This window comes from Canis lupus, chromosome 29 (assembly GCF_003254725.2).
Source record: "Canis lupus dingo isolate Sandy chromosome 29, ASM325472v2, whole genome shotgun sequence".
In the NCBI taxonomy this organism is placed as follows: domain Eukaryota; kingdom Metazoa; phylum Chordata; class Mammalia; order Carnivora; family Canidae; genus Canis; species Canis lupus.
The window spans coordinates 2738520-2757757 of NC_064271.1; the positions used below are offsets into that span (position 1 = coordinate 2738520).

Below are 19238 nucleotides of genomic sequence, written 5' to 3' on the forward strand. Positions count from 1 at the left end.
TCTGTATGTTGGTAAATTGAACACCAATAAAAAATTAATGTATTAAAAAAATAAAAATAAATAAAAAAGCCACAGCTTCTCCTCATTCTAACATGGAGGCGTCCCTTCTCTAGGCATTGCATAACAGTGATGATGTGCAGAATGAATCTGGACTTGAGGCTAAGTAGGAGCAAGGAAATGGAGATGAGAGATATGGCAATAATACAATATTGATTGGATATCATATTGGAAAAAAAGATATAGAATACTTTTGGACCAATAGGAGACATTTAAATATAAGCCATATATTAGATAATATTTTTGATGGCAGTTTTTAATTGGGAGTGATGATGATATTGGAAAGATATTCAGAAAAGAGCACGTTCTTGTTCTTAGAAAAAATATATAGGAAAATTTAGGTGTGAAGTGTCAAGATGTCTGTAACTCACAAATGCTTCAGTAAAAATAATACCTAGAACAATATCTAGAAAACAAGAAAATATTTGTAAATGTGGCAAGTATAAACATCTGGTTAATTGTAAATTAAGAACCTAAAAATGCACATTAGCCATTGCAATGTGTTATAGATTTGATTTTTTTTCCAGTTAAAAACTGTGGAAAGATGACCATCTACTAGCGTTTTAAAATATAAATGTATAGCATATTTCCAAAGCTAAACCTAGAATGTAGGTCAGATCTGTAATTTTAAAAAACAAAAACTGAAATTGGCTTATTAAAACAATGATGCTTAGTTAATTTAATTATGAAGTATATTGCTCTTATTTATGAACTTTCATATACAAAATATATATCATATTTACATAAATTAATTTTTATAACATATAATTTGTATTTGAAAAGCAAGAAGGATATGGTCACCCATGTGCCCATCATCATACCCCCAGTGCTCCCCTCACTGGTACATTTCTCCCCCTCCCATAGACAGAAACTGATTTGTATTTTGTGTTTATGATCCTATTAATTTTCTTTATTTACTACATATAAATACTATAAGGCTATCCCTAAGATTTATCCATATAGGGTCATATATATATGTATATAGATGGTAAATAGATGGGTAGATGATAGGTACATAAATATTTAAAATTTTCTAGTGTTTATTTTTCTTCATTTTGTAGGAAGGTTGACATTTTTGCTTTATTTTGTTATGTTTTGCTTCCCCCACTCTGAATTTGAGTTTGAAGTTTTGGAAAGTCAGCCATCTATCTAATTATGCTTTCTTTGTAGAGAATCTGTCCTGTTCTTCCTGAGTGCTTTGAAAGTTAAGGAATCCCTGTCTGTGGTTACTTGCAATTTCACTCTGATGTATTTATGAAAATTTCTTTTTATTTACTTTGCTTTGGAGTCATAGAAACTCTTGAATATGAGGATTTATGTTTTTCAATTCTGAAGAATTATCAGCAATTATTTTTAAAGTATGTATATTTCCCAATCTCTCTTCTTTCCCTTCAGTAATATTTTTTAGGTGGATGTTAGTTCATCTCCCTTGATTCTTCATTCTCTTACTTTCTTGTATTTTACTGTTTGTCTCTCTGGAGCACTGACAGTAACTCCTCCAGTGTCTCTTTCACTTCACTAACTCTCTTTCTGGCTAGATTTACTCTGTTATTTAAACTATTTATTGAATTCTGTTTCTAATAATTATGTTTTTTGCTTCTAAAAGTTTTATTGACCCATTTTGTTTTTGCCACATACTATTTTAAAGCACTGTCATACATTTGATATCTCTTCCTGTTCTATTAATCATATTAAAAATCCTATCTATGTGGTATGCTTGGAATTCTAGCACCTGTAGTATTTATAGATCAAAATATGTTATCTGTTCCTTGTTTGTTGGTTTGTTATTCTGCTGACTCATTCATTGTGCTCTATTTCCTCCTGTGATTTTTCACTGTGAGCTCAAGTTTTTTGGCACTTTGTCAGTATTTCTTGGGGTTCAGCTTTATAATGTGTCACAAATACAGAATTTGTATTTGCATTTGCTTTTGCCAAGTCCCAAAGACACTAGCAATGGGATGTCCTTTAAACTAAATTCTCTTTCGGGATTTGAAACCACATAGGTGGTGTGAACCTCATCTCAAACCCACCTGGGAAGCAGTAAATATTCTATCTAGCACTCTTGTTCTATTTTGCATGCTAACACATGCCAAAATAACCTATGAGTCTATTAAAATGCACATTATATAAGCATCCCCCCGGAGAGAAAACTATTAAAATTTGGAATAGATGATAGATGTTTACAAATTCTCAGGAGAATTAAATTGTAATTCTTTCAGCCAGAGCCAAATTCAAAATGAACAAGTTTTCTACTATAGCCCTTTGGATGGTAGAAATGTTTTTCATACACTATTTCAATGGCACTTCTCACCTTGCCAGTCACAGGCCCAGGATGAATGCAATCAGGGCCACTGCTTCTGCAGAGCCTTTTTACTTATCCCTTGCTTGACACTTGTTGTCATTCTAACAAACAATTGAGAAATTTTTTCCTCTTACCTTATCACTCTGGCTATGCGTTGGCATTATTTTTTGTTTATTCATCTTTTTTTGTATGTTGTTCTGGTAAAATATTTTAGTATATCTGACTCAAAGGAAAGCCATATCTAAGATTAGTTTTGTGTGTGTGTGTGTGTGTGTGTGTGTGTATCTGTGTTTTATGGTATAAATCTATTGGCTTTGAAATCAAGCTGACTTGGCTTGTAATCTCAGCCTTACTACATGCTAGCTTTGTGACCCTATCTGAATTACTTACTTTCTCTGAATCTTGGTTCCCATGAGTGAAAAAGAGAAAACACCTAATTTAAATGATCTCTTGTGACGGCATTAAATGAGATTGCAGAGGCTGCCAGAGTTGAAAAATAAAAGTTGACACCTTTCCTCTCGCTTTCTGTTTTTTAACTACTTGTGTTTGTCTCAGTTCCAAAACTTTATCTGAGGTCATAATTGATTCCAAAAACAATGAGTCAATGAATGAACTACTGATCTGGATATTTATTCCTTTCTCTAGTTCACATTTCCTATAATTTTAAATGATTATCTTGGATGGACAATTAAAACAGTTTAGATAGTAGCTTTTCTGTATAAAAGTAGAAAACAAAACTTATCACCTCAAAATAAATGTTCTGTGAGTGAATGAGTGATTTTTAAATGCACAGCAGTTCCATTATTATTGCTTCAAACCAAAGTGTCCTTAATGTGATACTAGTGAAAAGAGCCTAGGAATATTCTAACGATTATAGATTTATGAAGGTTGTATTGTTTTCATAGAACTTTATTTTAATTAAATATGCAATACTTCAATGAGATTGAGTAGAGATTATTAGGCTAACATCTGGATTGTTTTGGAAATGAAGAATCACACACACCGATGAAATGAAATAAGTTATACTGTGAAAACAAGGTCTCTACAAACTATGTAATTGCTACTCTACATGACAGCATAATAGATTGAAGAGTGAAATTTTTTGTTAAAATTGTCATTTTTGTTAATGACATATTTACCATTTTTCTTCCTTAGAACTGACTTCTTCTGTTATTTTGTATCACAGAGAAATTTAGGGTTCAAAAAATGTTTTTTTCCTTACTTCCCATTGGAGAAGTACAAGAGAAGGCTTTGTGGAATCTCAAGATTTTCACTGCAGCTCATTGAGCCCCCCTCCACTGAGATGGATTCCCTTCCGGCACCTCTACCACTTCATTCATCTGCTCACCGCAGTTTTCACCCGTGCTAAGAAACCCAATCATGCGAACTTGAGGGAGATAAGACCAGACTGAGGAACAGCAAACTGATGGCTGTCAACTCAAGCACACTTTGAGGCATATGTTCCTAGAGAGGAATACCTGGGTGGATGGTCCAAACTATTTCAACTGTTCTTACTCTTTCTTTCTGCAAACATATGTGGTTAAATTATAGACATTTAATGCCTCTGTGGTGAGATTTAGCTGTATCTGATGACCTAGTCTTTAACTCTTTCTATTCCCAATGTGATTGCCAGCATCTCCATCTGTAACAAGAGCAGACTACAATTTCTTTTGGTTCACTGTTGACATGGGGAAGTATCCTATTCTTGAATTATAATAAAATTCCCTGAAATTAAAGAAAGCAAGCTGCTGGCAAGAAAAGGAAAAAAAAAAAAAAACTCTTGGAGCAGTAATGAGGCATTCCTGTCCCTCCAGCCATGGTCTTGTCAGTGGAGGCCTGGAAAGCACCTAGATTCCACCTATGGCCAGCCATGACAAGATAATTCTCACCTTGAAGGAGAAAAGGCAATCAACAGATGCCAACCCTGGAAATGATACAGATGTCACAATTATCTAATAAGGATTATAAAGTTGCATCATAAAATTGCTTCATGTTTCTTACAAACAGGATCAAAACAAATGAAAAAATAGAAAGTCTTAGCAAAAATGGAAATTGTAGAACTGGAAATACAATTGAAATAAAAACAACTCAGTGGATGAGCTCAATAGCAGAATGGAGAAAACAGAGGAAAACATTAATTAACTTTAAGATAGAAAAATAGAAATTATCTTTTTTGAACAAAAGAGAGAAATTGAACTGAAAAAAAAAAAAAAAAAAAAAGCTATGGGATCTATGGGACTCTAATAAAAGGCCTAACATTTATTTCATTAGAGTCCCAGGAAAAGAGAAAGATTTCAGAGCTCTAAGAGTGCTTGAAGAAATATTCACTGAAAAACTCCCTAAATTTTGTAAAAGCTATATCTCTACACATTCAAGAAATGGGGGAGATCTCAAAAGTTTAAACTCAAGAAATTCATGTTAAGACAAATCTTAGTCAAATCCTGAAAGCTTGACAGGATGAGCACTGGGTGTTATTATGTATGTTGACAAATTGAATACCAATAAAAAATAAATTTATTAAAAAAAATCCTGAAAGCTACAGTTAAAAAAAAATAATAATAAAGCAGAAAAAAAAAGTTAACACTTTAGAAATAGAGGGAAAAGGGGCAGTCCGGGTGGCTCAGCGGTTTAGTGTCTCCTTCAGCCCAGAGCCTGATCCTGGAGACCCTGGACTGAGTCCTACATCGGGCTCCCTTCATGCAGCCTGCTTCTCCCTCTGCCTGTGTCTCTGCTCTCTCTCTCTCTCTCTCTCTCTCTCTCACTCTCTTTCTCTCTCTACCCTGTATCTCTCATGAATAAATAAATAAAATATTTTAAAAAATAGGAGGAAAAAATCAACTGCAAATGATAGCAGATTTTCCCCCAGAATAAATTTAGTGGCAAAGTATTTTCCAATGGCTGAAAAGAAGCAACTGTCAACCCAGATTTCTATGTATGTCAAAAATATCCTTCAGGAATCAAGGGGAAACAGACATTATCAGAAGCAAGAAAACTAAGAAAATTTGTTACCAACAGACATTTTCTAAAAGAATAATCACTTTTAGAATTGTTATAAAAAGATCTTTATAAGCAGAGTGTAAATGATGAAGAAAGAAACTGAAATAACACAAAGGAAGACAGAACAATGGAAAGAGCAAAAATATGGGAAGTACAATACATTTCCTTCTATTGAATTTTCTAAATGATGGATGAAAATTCAAGCAAGAATTGTAGCGCTGTCTAATATGGTTCTCGGTGGTGATAGAGGACTATTAAAGATAATTATATTAGAAACAAAGCAAGGTAAAGGGACATAAATGAAGATAGGTTTCCTTCATCTCCTTTGAACTAGTAAAATGTTGGCACCAGGAGACAGTGATATTATGTATACCCAATGCACTGCCCGCTTAGGGTATAAGCGCTAAATGTTTTATACAGAGAAACACTCCAAAGCACTATAGATAAATCAAAATGTAATTCTAAAAAATATACATGTACCTATAGAAAAGCAGCAGAAGGGATGGGAGAAATGAAGAACAGAGAGAACAGACACAATACAAAATAAAATAAAATGCCAGAATTATTAAGTTAATTAATCATTAGATTAAAGGTAATTATATTTTATTGTTCCAAACTTATAAATCAAAAGGTAGAGATTACAAGTGTGAATTAAAAGAAAAAGTAGGACATGTAGGACTCGATCCTGTATCCTGGGATCACGACCTGAGCTGAAGGGAGGCACCCAACTGCTGAGCCACTCAGGTGTCCCACAAAATGTATTTCTAAAATAGTAAGTCTTAAAAGTCTAAACAACTCCTTGATCCATGAACTGCAGAATGGATGTTGTGTTAGCAGGCATAAAACAATATTAATCTCATTGTTTTCCATCAGAGTTCCTGGGTGACCAGATATTGTCATGAGCAGTAACATTTTGAAAAAAAAATATATTTTTTCTAAGCAATAGGTCTCAATAGTGGACTTAAAACATTCAACAAACCATTTTGTAAGCAGATATACTATCATCGAGACTTTGATGTTCCATTTCTAGGACATAGATTAGATTTAGTATAATTTTGAAGGTCCCTGGGATTTTTGGAATGATACATGAGCATTGGCTTCAACTTAAAGTCACTGGCTGCATTAGACCTTAATAAGAGAGTCAGCCTGTCCTTTGAGGGTTTGACTCAGACATTGACACCTCCCCTCTAGCTATCTATGAAAATCCTAGATGAAATCTTTTTCCAATATAAGGCAGTTCATCTATTTCAAAAATCTGTTTTTTAGTGTAGCCACCTTGAAGCATGAACTTCATTACATCTTCTGGATATGTTGTTGCATCTTTTACATCAGCCCTTTCTTCCTCATCTTGCATTTCTGTTATAGAGGTGGTTACTTTCCTCATTTCACATGAACCAGCCTCTGCTTCAGAGTTTTATTTCTACAGCTTCCTCACCTCTCTCAGCCTTCATAGAATTGAAGAGAGTTAGGGCCTTGCTCTAGATCAGCCTTTGGCTTAAGGGAATATTGTGGCTGATTTGATTTTCTATCCAGACCACTGATACTTTTTCCATATCAGGATAACTTTGTTTCACTTTATTATCATTTGTGTGTTCATCGGAGCAATTCTTTTAATTTCCTTCAAGAACTTTTTCTTTATATCCACAACTTGGCTAACAGTTTGATGCAAGAGGCCTAACTTTTGGCCTATCTTGGCACTCAACATGACTTTCTCACTAAGATGACTCATTTCTGGCGTTTGATTAAATTGAGAACTATGTAACTCTTCCTTTCACTTGAACAATGAAAAGGCCATTGTAGAGTTAATTGGCTTAATTTCAATTTGATTTCAATATAGTTGTATCTAAGGGAAGAGAGAAGCCCCAAGAGAGGGAGACAGATGGAGGAACAAATAGTTGGTAGAACAGTCAGAATGTATACAATATCTGTTGATTTAGTTTGCTGTTTTATATGGGCATGGTTTGTCATGTCCCAAAACAATTACAACAGTAACATCAAAGACTGTGATCACAGTTCACCATAGTAATAAGGAAAACATTTGAAATATTGTGAGAATTACCAAAATGTGACACAGAGACTTGAGTGAACAATGGTGCCTACAGACTTGCTTGATACAGGGTTGCCACAAAACTTTAACTTGTAAAAAAACACAGTATCTGAGAAGGGCAATAAAGTGAAGCACAATAGAACAAGGTGTGCCTATACTATGAACAACTCTACACACATAAGTGTAACAAATTAAATGAAGTTGGCTAATTCTTCAAATAACACAGCCTATATAAAATTGATTATTTGATAATTAAGGAAGTGGAATTTGAATTTGTAACGAAAGAACTCAAAAAAAAAAAGTAATCTTAGGTCTCAAGTGGCTTTGTTGGAAAACTCCACGAAAAAAATAATAAATAAAAATTCTATAAGATCTCCCTCCAGAAAAGAGAAGCAGAGATAATATATAGCATCTCATTTTTTAAACTTACTATTCTGATACCAAAACCAGAGGCAGTACACAAATGAAGACTATGGATCGTTATCCCGCATGAATATAGACACAAAAATTCTTGGAATATTAACAAATAGAATTCAACAATCTATATAAAAGGAATTATATACAATAGTCAAGTTGGTATATAGGGATATAAGATTGATTAAAAATCCAAAAACCAATCTCTGAACTCAGTTCCTAATAAAAACTCTCAGAAAACCAGGAATAGAGGATCTTCTGCAAATTTTCAAGAAAATATCTGCACAAATTTATAGTTAAAACAAACTAGATACTGAAAGATTGAATACTTTCCCTCTAAATTTGTGAATAAGGCAAAGATGTCTGCTCACACCACTGCTATTCTATGGAATATTGGAGGTTTTAGCCAGTGCAGGGAGGCACTAAAAAAGGAATTAAAGGCATTCAGATCATAAAGAAAGAAACTTGTCCCTTTTTTTCTGATAATATGAACATCTGAGTATCCCTGATATTTCCTGACTATACCAGGTAAATTTAATTGTAGGGATTTTGTGTTGGCCTTTCATGCCTGAAATACTTTTCATCTGGGTATCTTATCACTTATTATCTTCTTACCAAGACCACTTGTGCTCAAATGTCATCATCTCAAAGAGACCGTTTTTTCCCCCTTTTTATTAGTATGTAAGTTCTATCTCTCTGGCATTATTTTTCTCCAAAGCACGCATTGCCCTTAACCTGTCTCCCAGTTAGAATGTGAACATCTAACAGCAGGAATTTTTTATGTTTTGTTCTCTTTTTTTAGTTATAACAGATAAAATAGTGCCTGGTATGTAGTAGCCATTTATCAACTATTTGAAGTATTTAGCATTTCAAAAATAAAAATAAGTAAGAAGCTCTTATCTCTCTTGGTTTTGAATTCTGTATTTAAGCTATATCAAATAATTATCCTTTCATTGTCCCTTTCCAAAAGTTTGACTCTCTTAATATTTTTCCTTTAACATTTCTATAAAAGTTTAATTTTTAAAAAGATTTGTATTTATTTGAGAGAGAGAGAAAAATGGAGAGAGAGCACAGGAGTGGGGTGAGGGGAGAAGGAGACTCCCTAGTGAGCTGGGAGCCTGTTTTGGGGCTTGATCCCAGGACCAGGAAATAATGATCTGAGCCAAAGGCAGGCTCTTAAATGACTGAGCCACCCAGGTGCCCCATCCTATAAAAGTTTTAATTTTAATGGAAGTTTATTTATTTTTCCCTTCCTCTTATGTGCTTGCAAAACTCTCCATCCAAAAGCCATGGCATAAAAATGCCATCTCACGGAGAAACATGGTGATTGCATGCACAAAGGCAGTACTTCCAGTTTGAATATGAAGAAAAGATGTCCTATGTGGAAATCAGTTAAGTAAAACTCAGTGAATGAAGACTTTACTTTGAGCAAGTCTATAAATTACTTCTAAGACAGACAAAAAGCAGGTGAGAATGAAAAGAAATTCCGTCTGGAAGTTGACAACAATTTTGTGGGGTGAGAGACAGCTGACAATAGATTAGAGAACACTAAAATCTCAGTGCCTGACATGGGCCTGGAAGGGTTAATTAACACAGGCAATGTGAAGTAGTCAGACCCTAACTTCAAGCAACAAGAAGCTCAAGAATTTCATTTGGGGAATATAAAAATTAGTGAAAGGGAATAAAGGGAAAAGAGAGAAAATGAGTGAAAATATCAGTGAGGGTGACAAAACATGAGAGACACCTAACTCTGGGAAATGAACAACAAACAGTGGAAAGGGAGGTGGGCGGGGGTTTGGGGTGACTGGGTGATGGGCACTGAGGGGGGGCACTTGGAGGGATGAGCACTGGGTGTTATGCTAAATGTTGGCAAATTGAACTCCAATAAAAAAAAAAAAAAAAAAAAAAAGAAGTTCAAGAATTTAAGGGCCATGGTTCCTGTGAAGTCCTGGATTCAGGGAAGGGCTAAAGACAGAAACGGAAGCTCTGTGTGAGGCTTTGGAGAACTGAATCCCTTTCTTAGTTCTTAGTTCACAGCTCCTCATTTCCCAGTTTGTCCCTAATGGTAAGTAAAGATGACATTTCCTTTTGGAGATGGTGAACCAGAAGCTCAACTGATATGCCGTGGTGGGACATTTCACTGAAAATGATGGGGGTAGAAACTGAGATGAATAGTGGAGTACTCCAGTGCCCCTTTTTCACATCACTTCTTTCCCAGAATATACAGGGGGAGCAAGGTAAGTCATTGATTAGTTTGAACAATTGCTGCAGACTTGAGGCATAGGCAATTCATAGTTGTTTGGTGCCTGGCCATGGGTGGTTAGGGAACGGAGTGTGAAAGCCCAGTCAGGGATGTGTTTGGATGTGGACTCCTTTTGCTATTCTGGAGGGGAACAGTCCAGCTTCTAGCCAGGGTCTCAAACTGGGTCAAGACCAGCAATTTAAAAAACAGTATTACAGGGTATTGTTTCTTCTAGGCTGTCTCAAAAAAAAAATGAGATTATGTATATGTGTGTATGTGTGTGTGTATATAAACCAACCCACAATAAGAATCTCACTGAAAGGAAAAATCAAGATTAATAATATTACTGTCAAAAAAATAATAATATTACTGTCATTTCCCTCTATATTAGCATGATGACAAAGGCAACTATCTCAACCATTATTTAATGATATTATAAAATTAAAAGCTAATTCCATCCACGGACATAAAATATCACAAAAACATAATTATAATTATTATTAATATCAATATTTATGTGTATAAATCCCCTTTTTGAAAACTAGACTATTGAAAATATAAAAGAAACATTGGTTATATAAATATTCAAAATATTTTCATATAATGATTCAAACATATTCTAGGACAAATAACTTGCTCAAATGTTCTTTAATAATCTGCCAAGAGGTTTTGTGGGGATGACATAGTTAAACACCATTTATTCGGTGATTAAAAGTGAGTGAATCTTTCTTTCACCATGACCTTTTAAATATATATGTGCCTGAAGCAATTAGAAATCACATTGTAAATTTTTCAGTTAGGGGAAAAATAGATTAAACAAAAGGCAATGGCATGCTTAATATAGGATTTCTCAGAGCTATCATAATAACTGTTTGAAAACAGGAGACAGAATGGAGCAGGGGACAAACACAAAGTTGTAGTTCACAGTGCCTAGATTTCAATTCAAGGATTCACCACTGATGATCTTGGTCAGGTTACTTGACATTATAGGACCTCTTTTTACATTATGGATTCTCATTAGTAAGAACAAAACTATAAAGATTTCAATTTTGTAGGTGGTGGGGAAAATGAAGGTGGAAAGGTGCTATTCCCAATTCTCTGCAGTGGTAATTTCAAAAATAAAGAGGAAATATTTAAATTTCAAACAACTTGCGTGTCTAACAATTAATTCGGATAGGAAGGACTCGCTACAAATTATATTTGCCAGCAGGCTTAGGGGAATGTAAGCCTCCTTTTTCTCTACCACCAGTATAGCAGGAGAATGATCCTCAGGGGCTGCCAAGGAATAAAACCAAAGGGAAGGAAACAAGGTACTCGAAATGTCCTGTAACTGTGATCTCTAAAAGAAACCATAGAATTGAACATATTAAAATGTATTCTCCTTAACTGCTTAGATTTTGTTATCTAGGGATATGAGTTTAATGCCTAAGCCCTCTCAGAAAGAATGCTATTTCTTCCTTAGAACAAAGGAGTTCTAAACTCTAATGTTATTCATTGAAAATAGAGTAAAGAAGATTGAAACTCTTAGGAATAAATTTGTAAAAGTACAAGGTATATATTCTGTACACTAACAACAACAAACAAATAAATTAAAGAAGATCTAAATAAATGGAAAGACAATCTATTTTCATGGGCCCAAAGACTTAATGATATGTTAAGATACTAATGATTTCCATGTTGATTTATAGATCAATCTCCATAAAAATGCAAGCTAACTTCTTTGCAGGAGTAGACAAACTAATGGTAAGATTTATATGAAAATGGAAGGGACTTAGAATAGCCAAAACAACTTTAAAAAAGAAAAAAAAAGTTGAGACACTCGCACTGCCTGTGTGAGAAATGTAATCTAGACAGTGTGAGATATGTCCACATATGGCATATGGATAGTGATATAGTAATTGAAATAGAATTGAGAGTCCAGAAATAAGCCTTCACATTTATAGTCAATTGATTTTCAAGAGTGACAAGAACAATGGAGGAAAATTTTCTCTTCAGCGAATGGTGCCAGACTAACTATATATCCACAAGCAAATTAATGAATTTGAAAACTCACACCATATACAAAAATTAACTCAAAACGGATCAAAAACCTAAACATAAGAGCTAAAAATATAAAACTCTTAGAAGACAACATAGGTGTAAGATATTGTGACACATTCAAAGAGCTCAAGTAGACATTTCTCCAAAGAAGTTATTTAAGAGATGCTGGTCATTGTAAGCCCTCAAGGAAATATATATCAAAGCCACATGAGATACTTTGTAATCACTGGGATGGTCATAATCATAAAGATAGATAAGGACAAGTATTAGTGAAGATGTGGAGAAGTTGGAATTCTCCAACACTACTGGTGAGAATGTAAAATGGTATAGCTGCATTGGAAAACAGTCTGATAGTTCCCAATTTCACTCATTAGTAGAGGCTCAAGGGAAAAAAAAACACGTATGTACACACAAAATTTGCACATAAAAGTTTATAGCAGTATTATTTATAATAGCCAAACAGTGTAAATAACCTAATTGTCCACCAGTGGAGAAATGGATTAATAAAATGAGACATAACCGTGCCGTGGAATGTTATTTGACAAATTGAATAATGAAATATTGATACATGCTACAGCATAGATGAACCTTGAAAATATCATTGTTCAAGCCAAACACAAAGGACCATATACTATGTGATACCATTTATGTGAAATGCTGCATAGTTAGCAAATCAAATAGATGGAAAGTAGATTAGTAGATGCTTAAGGCTAGGATGGGCTTTAAGGAATAAAGGATATGGGTTACATTTTGAAAAATGCAAATGTTTTAAAATCAATTATGGTGATGGATGTATAACCCTGTGAGTATAACAAAAGCCACTAAATTATATACTTTAAGTGGTTGGTTTTGTGGTATATGAATTGTATCTCTGTAAAACCATTTTTAAGGATGAAAAATAATCTGTATATATCCACATATCTATAGATATTTCTGTATGTAAACATCTGTATCTACATTACACTAAGCATGAGTTCATACTGCTATCTTTAACTGTCTTTCATTAACCGATGGACTGTTTTAGGTTTCTTCTCTTGCTGTAAATTCCCACTCCAACACTGAGAAACTTGTTTTTCCCATCCACTGTTCACTTTCTTGTTCAATTTAAAATATATGTATAGCAATATCAAAATTATAAACCATATCTTCATGTGAAAGAACTTTATCAACTAGAATACAGTACCATGTGCAGTTCCTTCTGCCTTTTGTCTTACAGACTCCATTCATTTCCAAAGTTACTTAGGTCAGCACCTTTCCTCCTATTCCTTTCAAGCAGATGGTAACAGACATTTGTAATGCAATGCGATAGTTTTGTCACAGCTGCATTCCCTCTGGATTCTCTAACTTCCTAAATGACTCTTTTAAGTGTATATATATGTGTGTGTGTGTGTGTGTGTGTATACAGACACACAATTTTATTTATTTATTTTTTTAAATTTTTATTCATTTATGATAGTCACACACAGAGAGAGAGAGAGAGAGGCAGAGACATAGGCAGAGGGAGAAGCAAGCTCCATGCACTGGGAGCCCAACGTGGGATTCGATCCCGGGTCTCCAGGATCGCGCCCTGGGCCAAAGGCAGGCGCTAAACCGCTGCGCCACCCAGGGTTCCCTAATGAATAAAATATAATGTGTAAAATATACATATTTTATGTATATATATGTATATAATGTATATATATATATATATATATATACATTCTTTGTTCTCTAAAGTTTTATGTGTTTTGACTAAAGCCAGCATGTACCCATTATTGTAATATCAAAAAGGAATAGTTTCATTGCCCTATAAATCCCCTGTGCTTCCTTTGTTCAACCTTCTTTCCCTCTCCCTGCATCCCTGACAACCACTCATCATTTCATTGACTTGATAGTTTTGCCTTTTCAGAGTATCTTGTAAATGGAATCAGAGCAAATATTCTTTTGAGACTGGTTTCTTTTACTTAGAATTTATATTTGAGGTTTCTCCATGTCTTTTTGAAGCTAGACAGTATATCTTTCTACTAGTGAATAATATTTCCTTGTATAGATGTATCACAGTTTTGCTTTTTTTATCCATTCTATAGATGAAAAGCATCTTTAAGTTTTTGACAAATAGGAATAAAGCTACTATATATATTTTCATGCAGGTTTTTGGGTAAACACAAATGTTAAAATTAGTTGAGTAATCTTTTCAGACTGTGTTGAACCTTGTGAGAAACTACCAAACTCTTTTTTGAATTCCCACCAGCAAGGAGGGAGAATTCTTTTGATGATATATCCCACTTGATAATATCAATGTTCTAGATTTTAATCATTCTAATAGATGTGCAATGTTATTTGTTTTAATCTGCAATTCCCTAATAACAAATGATGTTGAGCATCTTTTCATATGCTTACTTGCCACCTGTTTATTATTTGATGAGGTGTTGTTCAAATATTTTGGCAACTTTTTAATAGGATTGTTTATTTTTTTGCTAAGTGTTAAAGAGTTCTTCATGTATTTTGGAAACAAGTCTTTTTTCACAATGCATTATGCAAGTATTTTCTTTCAACCTGTGACTTTTCCTTCTTTTAACAGTATCTTCACAAAGTAGAAGTTCTTAATTTTAAAATACTTTAACATCAAGGTGCTTTGCTTTTTTTTTTTTTTTTAATGGATCATGCTTTTGGTACTGTATTGAAGAGTGCATTGCCAAACACAAAGTCCTAGAGATTTTCTCCTGTTTTCTTCTAGAAGATTTATAATAATTTTGTTTATGTTTAGATCTGGGATCCATTTAGTGCTAATTTTCTTGAAAGGAATGACATCCATGTCTAGATTCCTTTTCTCTTTCTTTCTTTCTTTCTTTCTTTCTTTCTTTCTTTCTTTCTTTTCTTTCTTTCTTTCTTTCTTTCTTTCTTCTTTCTTTCTTTCTTTCTCTTTCTTTCTTTCTTCTTTCTTTCAAAATTATCCTTTCTTTTCACCATTAAATTACCTTTATTCCTTTGTCAAAGATTAGTTGACTGGATTTGTTTGTTTGCTTTTGTTTTGTTTGGGGGCATTCTGTTCTATTTCAATAATTTATATGTTTAGTCTTCAAAAATTTCACGCCGTCTTGGTTACTGTGTCTTTATAGTAAGTCCTGAATCAAGCATCTTGAGTCCTTCAACTTTTTCTTCTACTTCAGTATGTGGTGGCTATTATGAGTCTTTTGGCTTTCCATGTTAACCTTAGAAACCTTTTATTAATATTCACAAATAGCTGGCAGAGATTTTATTGGGACTGCATTGATTCTATAGATTTACCAGGAAAGAATTGACATCCTAAAAATATTGAGTCTTCTAGTCCATGAACATGAAATAACTTTCTTTGTTTTGGTCATCTTTGATTTCTTTCCCCAGAGTTTTGTAGTATTCCATATATAGGTCCTTACTTATTTTGTTAGATTTATACCACGTATTTCCTTTTTAGTGAGCAGACTCCCTATGTAGTGATGGATGCAGGACTGGATCCCAAGACCCTAGAATAATAACCTAAGCCAAAGACAGATGCTCAGCCACTGAGCCACCCAGATGTCCTCACATCTCAAACATTTCTAAATTTGGGATATATAATGGCAACATTTTGTTTTTGGTAACATATATATTTTGGTTATAATTCCCACATAGTTCATACAGCATACATAGAGTATTTCAAATATAATATTTCAGAGGGCAGGGGTGACAGTAAAAATAGATTTTTACATAAAGCAAATTAAGCATTTAAAGTAAGTTTTTTGTCATAATATTAACACTGATTATTGATGTGTACTGCACAAAATTTAAAGTCCAATATTATTTTTGGACTTTATGCTTTACATTTTATAAGGAATAGGAAGATTAAAGAAATTTTTTTATATATGTGAGTATAGGGGCACCTGTTTTACTTTTGTGTTTTAAAGAATATAATCACCAATAATATATTGGTTTCCTGAAGGACAGTGCTTTGTTACTTAAGCAATGGACCCAAAATGTAACTAAATAAAACTTCAGATCAGCTTCCAAATATTCTCTGATTCTCAGGTGAGCAGCTAAAATAATTTATTATATTGCCTTTTAAAAACTGTTTTGGAGGCAGGATAGAAGAACAAAATGTGGAGAGTTGGAAAGGGATGGAGGCTACAGCTTACACGAACCTACAATGGGGAGAATATTAGAAAGGTGCTATACTAGGAACAGTTGTTTGCCATTCTATACTTCCTGCAACCTGCAGTGACAAACTTAAAATTTTGGTTTTAAAACATGAAGTAATTTGTCTTGCTTGTTTCTCCTTACTTTCTTAAAAGTAAGCTAATGAAGCAATAGCATATAGAGATATTGGCTGGGGTTTACATGTGCATGAGCGTGTGCCTATCTGTTTAAAATACATTAACATTTTCAGCAGTTACTGCTGACTCTTTAGTCTCTCCAAAGTCCTCTTTGCATGAGCAATTTTGTATTTGATTTGGAACATGTTCTAAATATTCTCCACCAAGTTTGGAAAGCAGTCTTGTAGAGAAGGAGTAAAGGCATTGCATAGACCTTTAATAACCCTGGCATGCTTGCTGTCCCTTCAGAGAAAAATCGTATGGTTTCAGCATACACTTGGCTGGTTAAAAGAATGTATTCACCAAGTTGTCCTTGTGACTAATGACTGCTGTGCAAAATGTTGTAGAAAATTTAGGTGATGTCATTTACTAATTAATGAAATACTTTCTTTGATAGATTGAATTCTTTACCTTGAGAAAATAAAGATGAATCTTTAAAGAATCAAGAATGTGTTCCTTATAGAAATGGAATTAAGAAAATAACTACCATCTACGAACCTATTTAGTTTGATAGGAAGTATTGTGAAAGTAGTGTGCCTGTCTGTTTTATAAGAGCAAGGAAAACCATTTAATTGGCCTATCCTTGAGTTGAGTCTTCCAGTATTTGAGTTACTCTGTGATGTAACTATTGGAATAAAAAATAGATAAATATTAATCAGATATTTAAGTGACTATTAAGTAAGAATTTGTTTAGAATAACAGATTGTGTGTATGTGTGTGTGTGTGTGTGTGAGAATATTCACTAAGTTTTTACTATATGCTAGGCTCCTTCACAAACATCAGTCCTCAAAACAAAGTTGTTTCTATGTATTATTTATCACCATTTTACAGAGTTGGCAAAGGAGGGCCTGAGTAATTTTCCAAACATATAAAATTGTGAATATTTGAATCATTGACATATTCTTTGATTTCAGTTCCATTATTTGCAATGTACAGCTTTAATTAATCCTTTAATGAGAATTAATCAAAGATCCACTTCCCATACTTGTGACTCCACAAATGAGGAACAATATAATAGTTGGCTTAAGATTAAAAAAGTGGAGATGGTATTATTTAACATGAATAGTGTGTTTTATATTTCATGTTACTTTGCATAAATTGTAATACATCTATAAACTTAATTTGTGTAAGTAATTTATTGTTGGTTTGAAAACAAAATTAGATGACAGGCTATAAGAGTAAAATCTGTAGTTTTAAAATAGGTCAAATTATTTTGGACATGATAAAAAGGAAGAAAATCTATATAATTAAGTACTATTCATTTGCACTGATCGTTTTTTTTTTCTTAATAGGCACCAATCTCCAACCACAAAGGTTTATGTTTTAATTCAAAATAACAATTAATATACCTCAATTTCTGGTATAGTGATCTTGTTCTTTAAGTATTTTTTTTTGCTTTTATTTATGAAATTTAAAATTTGACTAAATGAAGGTACCTTGTAACTGTTAAAATGATGATTTTTTGTGGTATCTTAAAATATTTAGGAAGAGCCATCAGAAGCACATGTTTCCCAGATTTTTTCTTTGTCCTTTTAAAATAATATAGTCTGTTCCACACATCCCCTTGAAAACCAGGGAGCAAAGAAAAGAATCTATAAGAAAGAGAGCAATAGTCAGACTTAAAGATTGGTAATTTAGTCAAATAAGTAGGGCTTTTGTGGGGACCAGATAACCAACATCTATCCTTGGTACAGCAGGAGATGGTGGGTGGTCTCAAATCATTATAGATGGAGGGGGTTCAAAAACATGAGGAAGTTATAAGTGTGGAGAAAGTTATAAATAAAAGCTTTCAACCTTTCAACACACTTCTAAAATATGCATTAGGTAGAGATGATTGCCCTAAAGAGAGTAATACTGATTTTTTTTTTTTAAATTAAAGGATCTGTCCAAATGTCGATCTTTGTGACTTTTGTTTCATACACCAATGATTGTTTCCATTGTGGAAGGAAAAATAGAATTGATTTTGAAAATTGATGATTCCAGTGTCATTATTAGTTATGTGTAGAATCCATTCTTTTTTCAAAAAGCAATCATTTTGAATCTGGCTTATCCACAGTTTTCGATCCTAGACACACACAAGAATCATTGATGTGCTGGGAATGGCCGCCTCCCAGCTCAGCTCTCAAATTTCCGCAAGCAAGATGACTCAATAGTGATGGTGATGACGTTGGTTGACAAAGATAATATTTACCATCAACATTGAGTTATTTTTATGTAACCCAAACTTGTCATTTCTTAGACAAGAATATATATATGAAAATGAGAAGAGGCTTAAAAATTAAAATTCCAAAATGTGTCCAAAGAGCATTGAAAGTAACCTAATTTGGGGAAATTCAGAAGTTTAATAACAGTACAGTCCCTTTTATCTTGACAAATAAAGTATCCTTTGCTTTGAGAATTACAAAATACTCTGTTTATTTCAAGAACCAGAACCAGTATGCTGTCACAAAATATTTCTTCTTTAAGGAACAAAAACAGAACCCAGAGGAGGAAAACGGTGTGTAAGTATAGTATTAGGAAATGCTAACCACTTTTAAAATCCTGTCTTTCAGGAAAGAACGGTGACCATTAGAAGACAAACTGTAGGAGGATTTGGATTAAGCATAAAGGTAGCCTGTCTTTCCAGTCTATCCTTAAAGGCCATGCTATATTGCCTGCATTTTTGTGTATTTTGATTTTTTGCTGCTTAACAGTTAGATAAGAATGGCTATAGCAAACTCCTCAATATTTGGAGTGAGATATACATTAGGTAGGTTCTCATATTTGGAATTTTACCTGACATTGAATATAGGTTAATAATTTTCTCCATCTGGTGTCATCTAAAATATCAAA

The 19238-nt window shown here is 33.6% G+C and overlaps 1 protein-coding gene across 6 annotated transcripts in view; it reads left to right on the forward strand.

The window, feature by feature from the left end:
* The window catches only part of SNTG1 (syntrophin gamma 1), an 818484-nt gene that overhangs the window by 555826 nt on the left and 243420 nt on the right, over window positions 1–19238 (forward strand). For all 6 annotated transcript variants that reach the window (XR_007407164.1, XM_049103928.1, XM_049103927.1 and 3 more), the window contains one exon: window positions 18959–19015. Coding sequence is in view for 5 of the 6 variants with exons in the window: in XM_049103928.1 (XP_048959885.1) it covers window positions 18959–19015 (57 nt within the window). In the remaining variant the exon portion in view is untranslated. The remainder of the gene's footprint in view (window positions 1–18958; window positions 19016–19238) is intronic.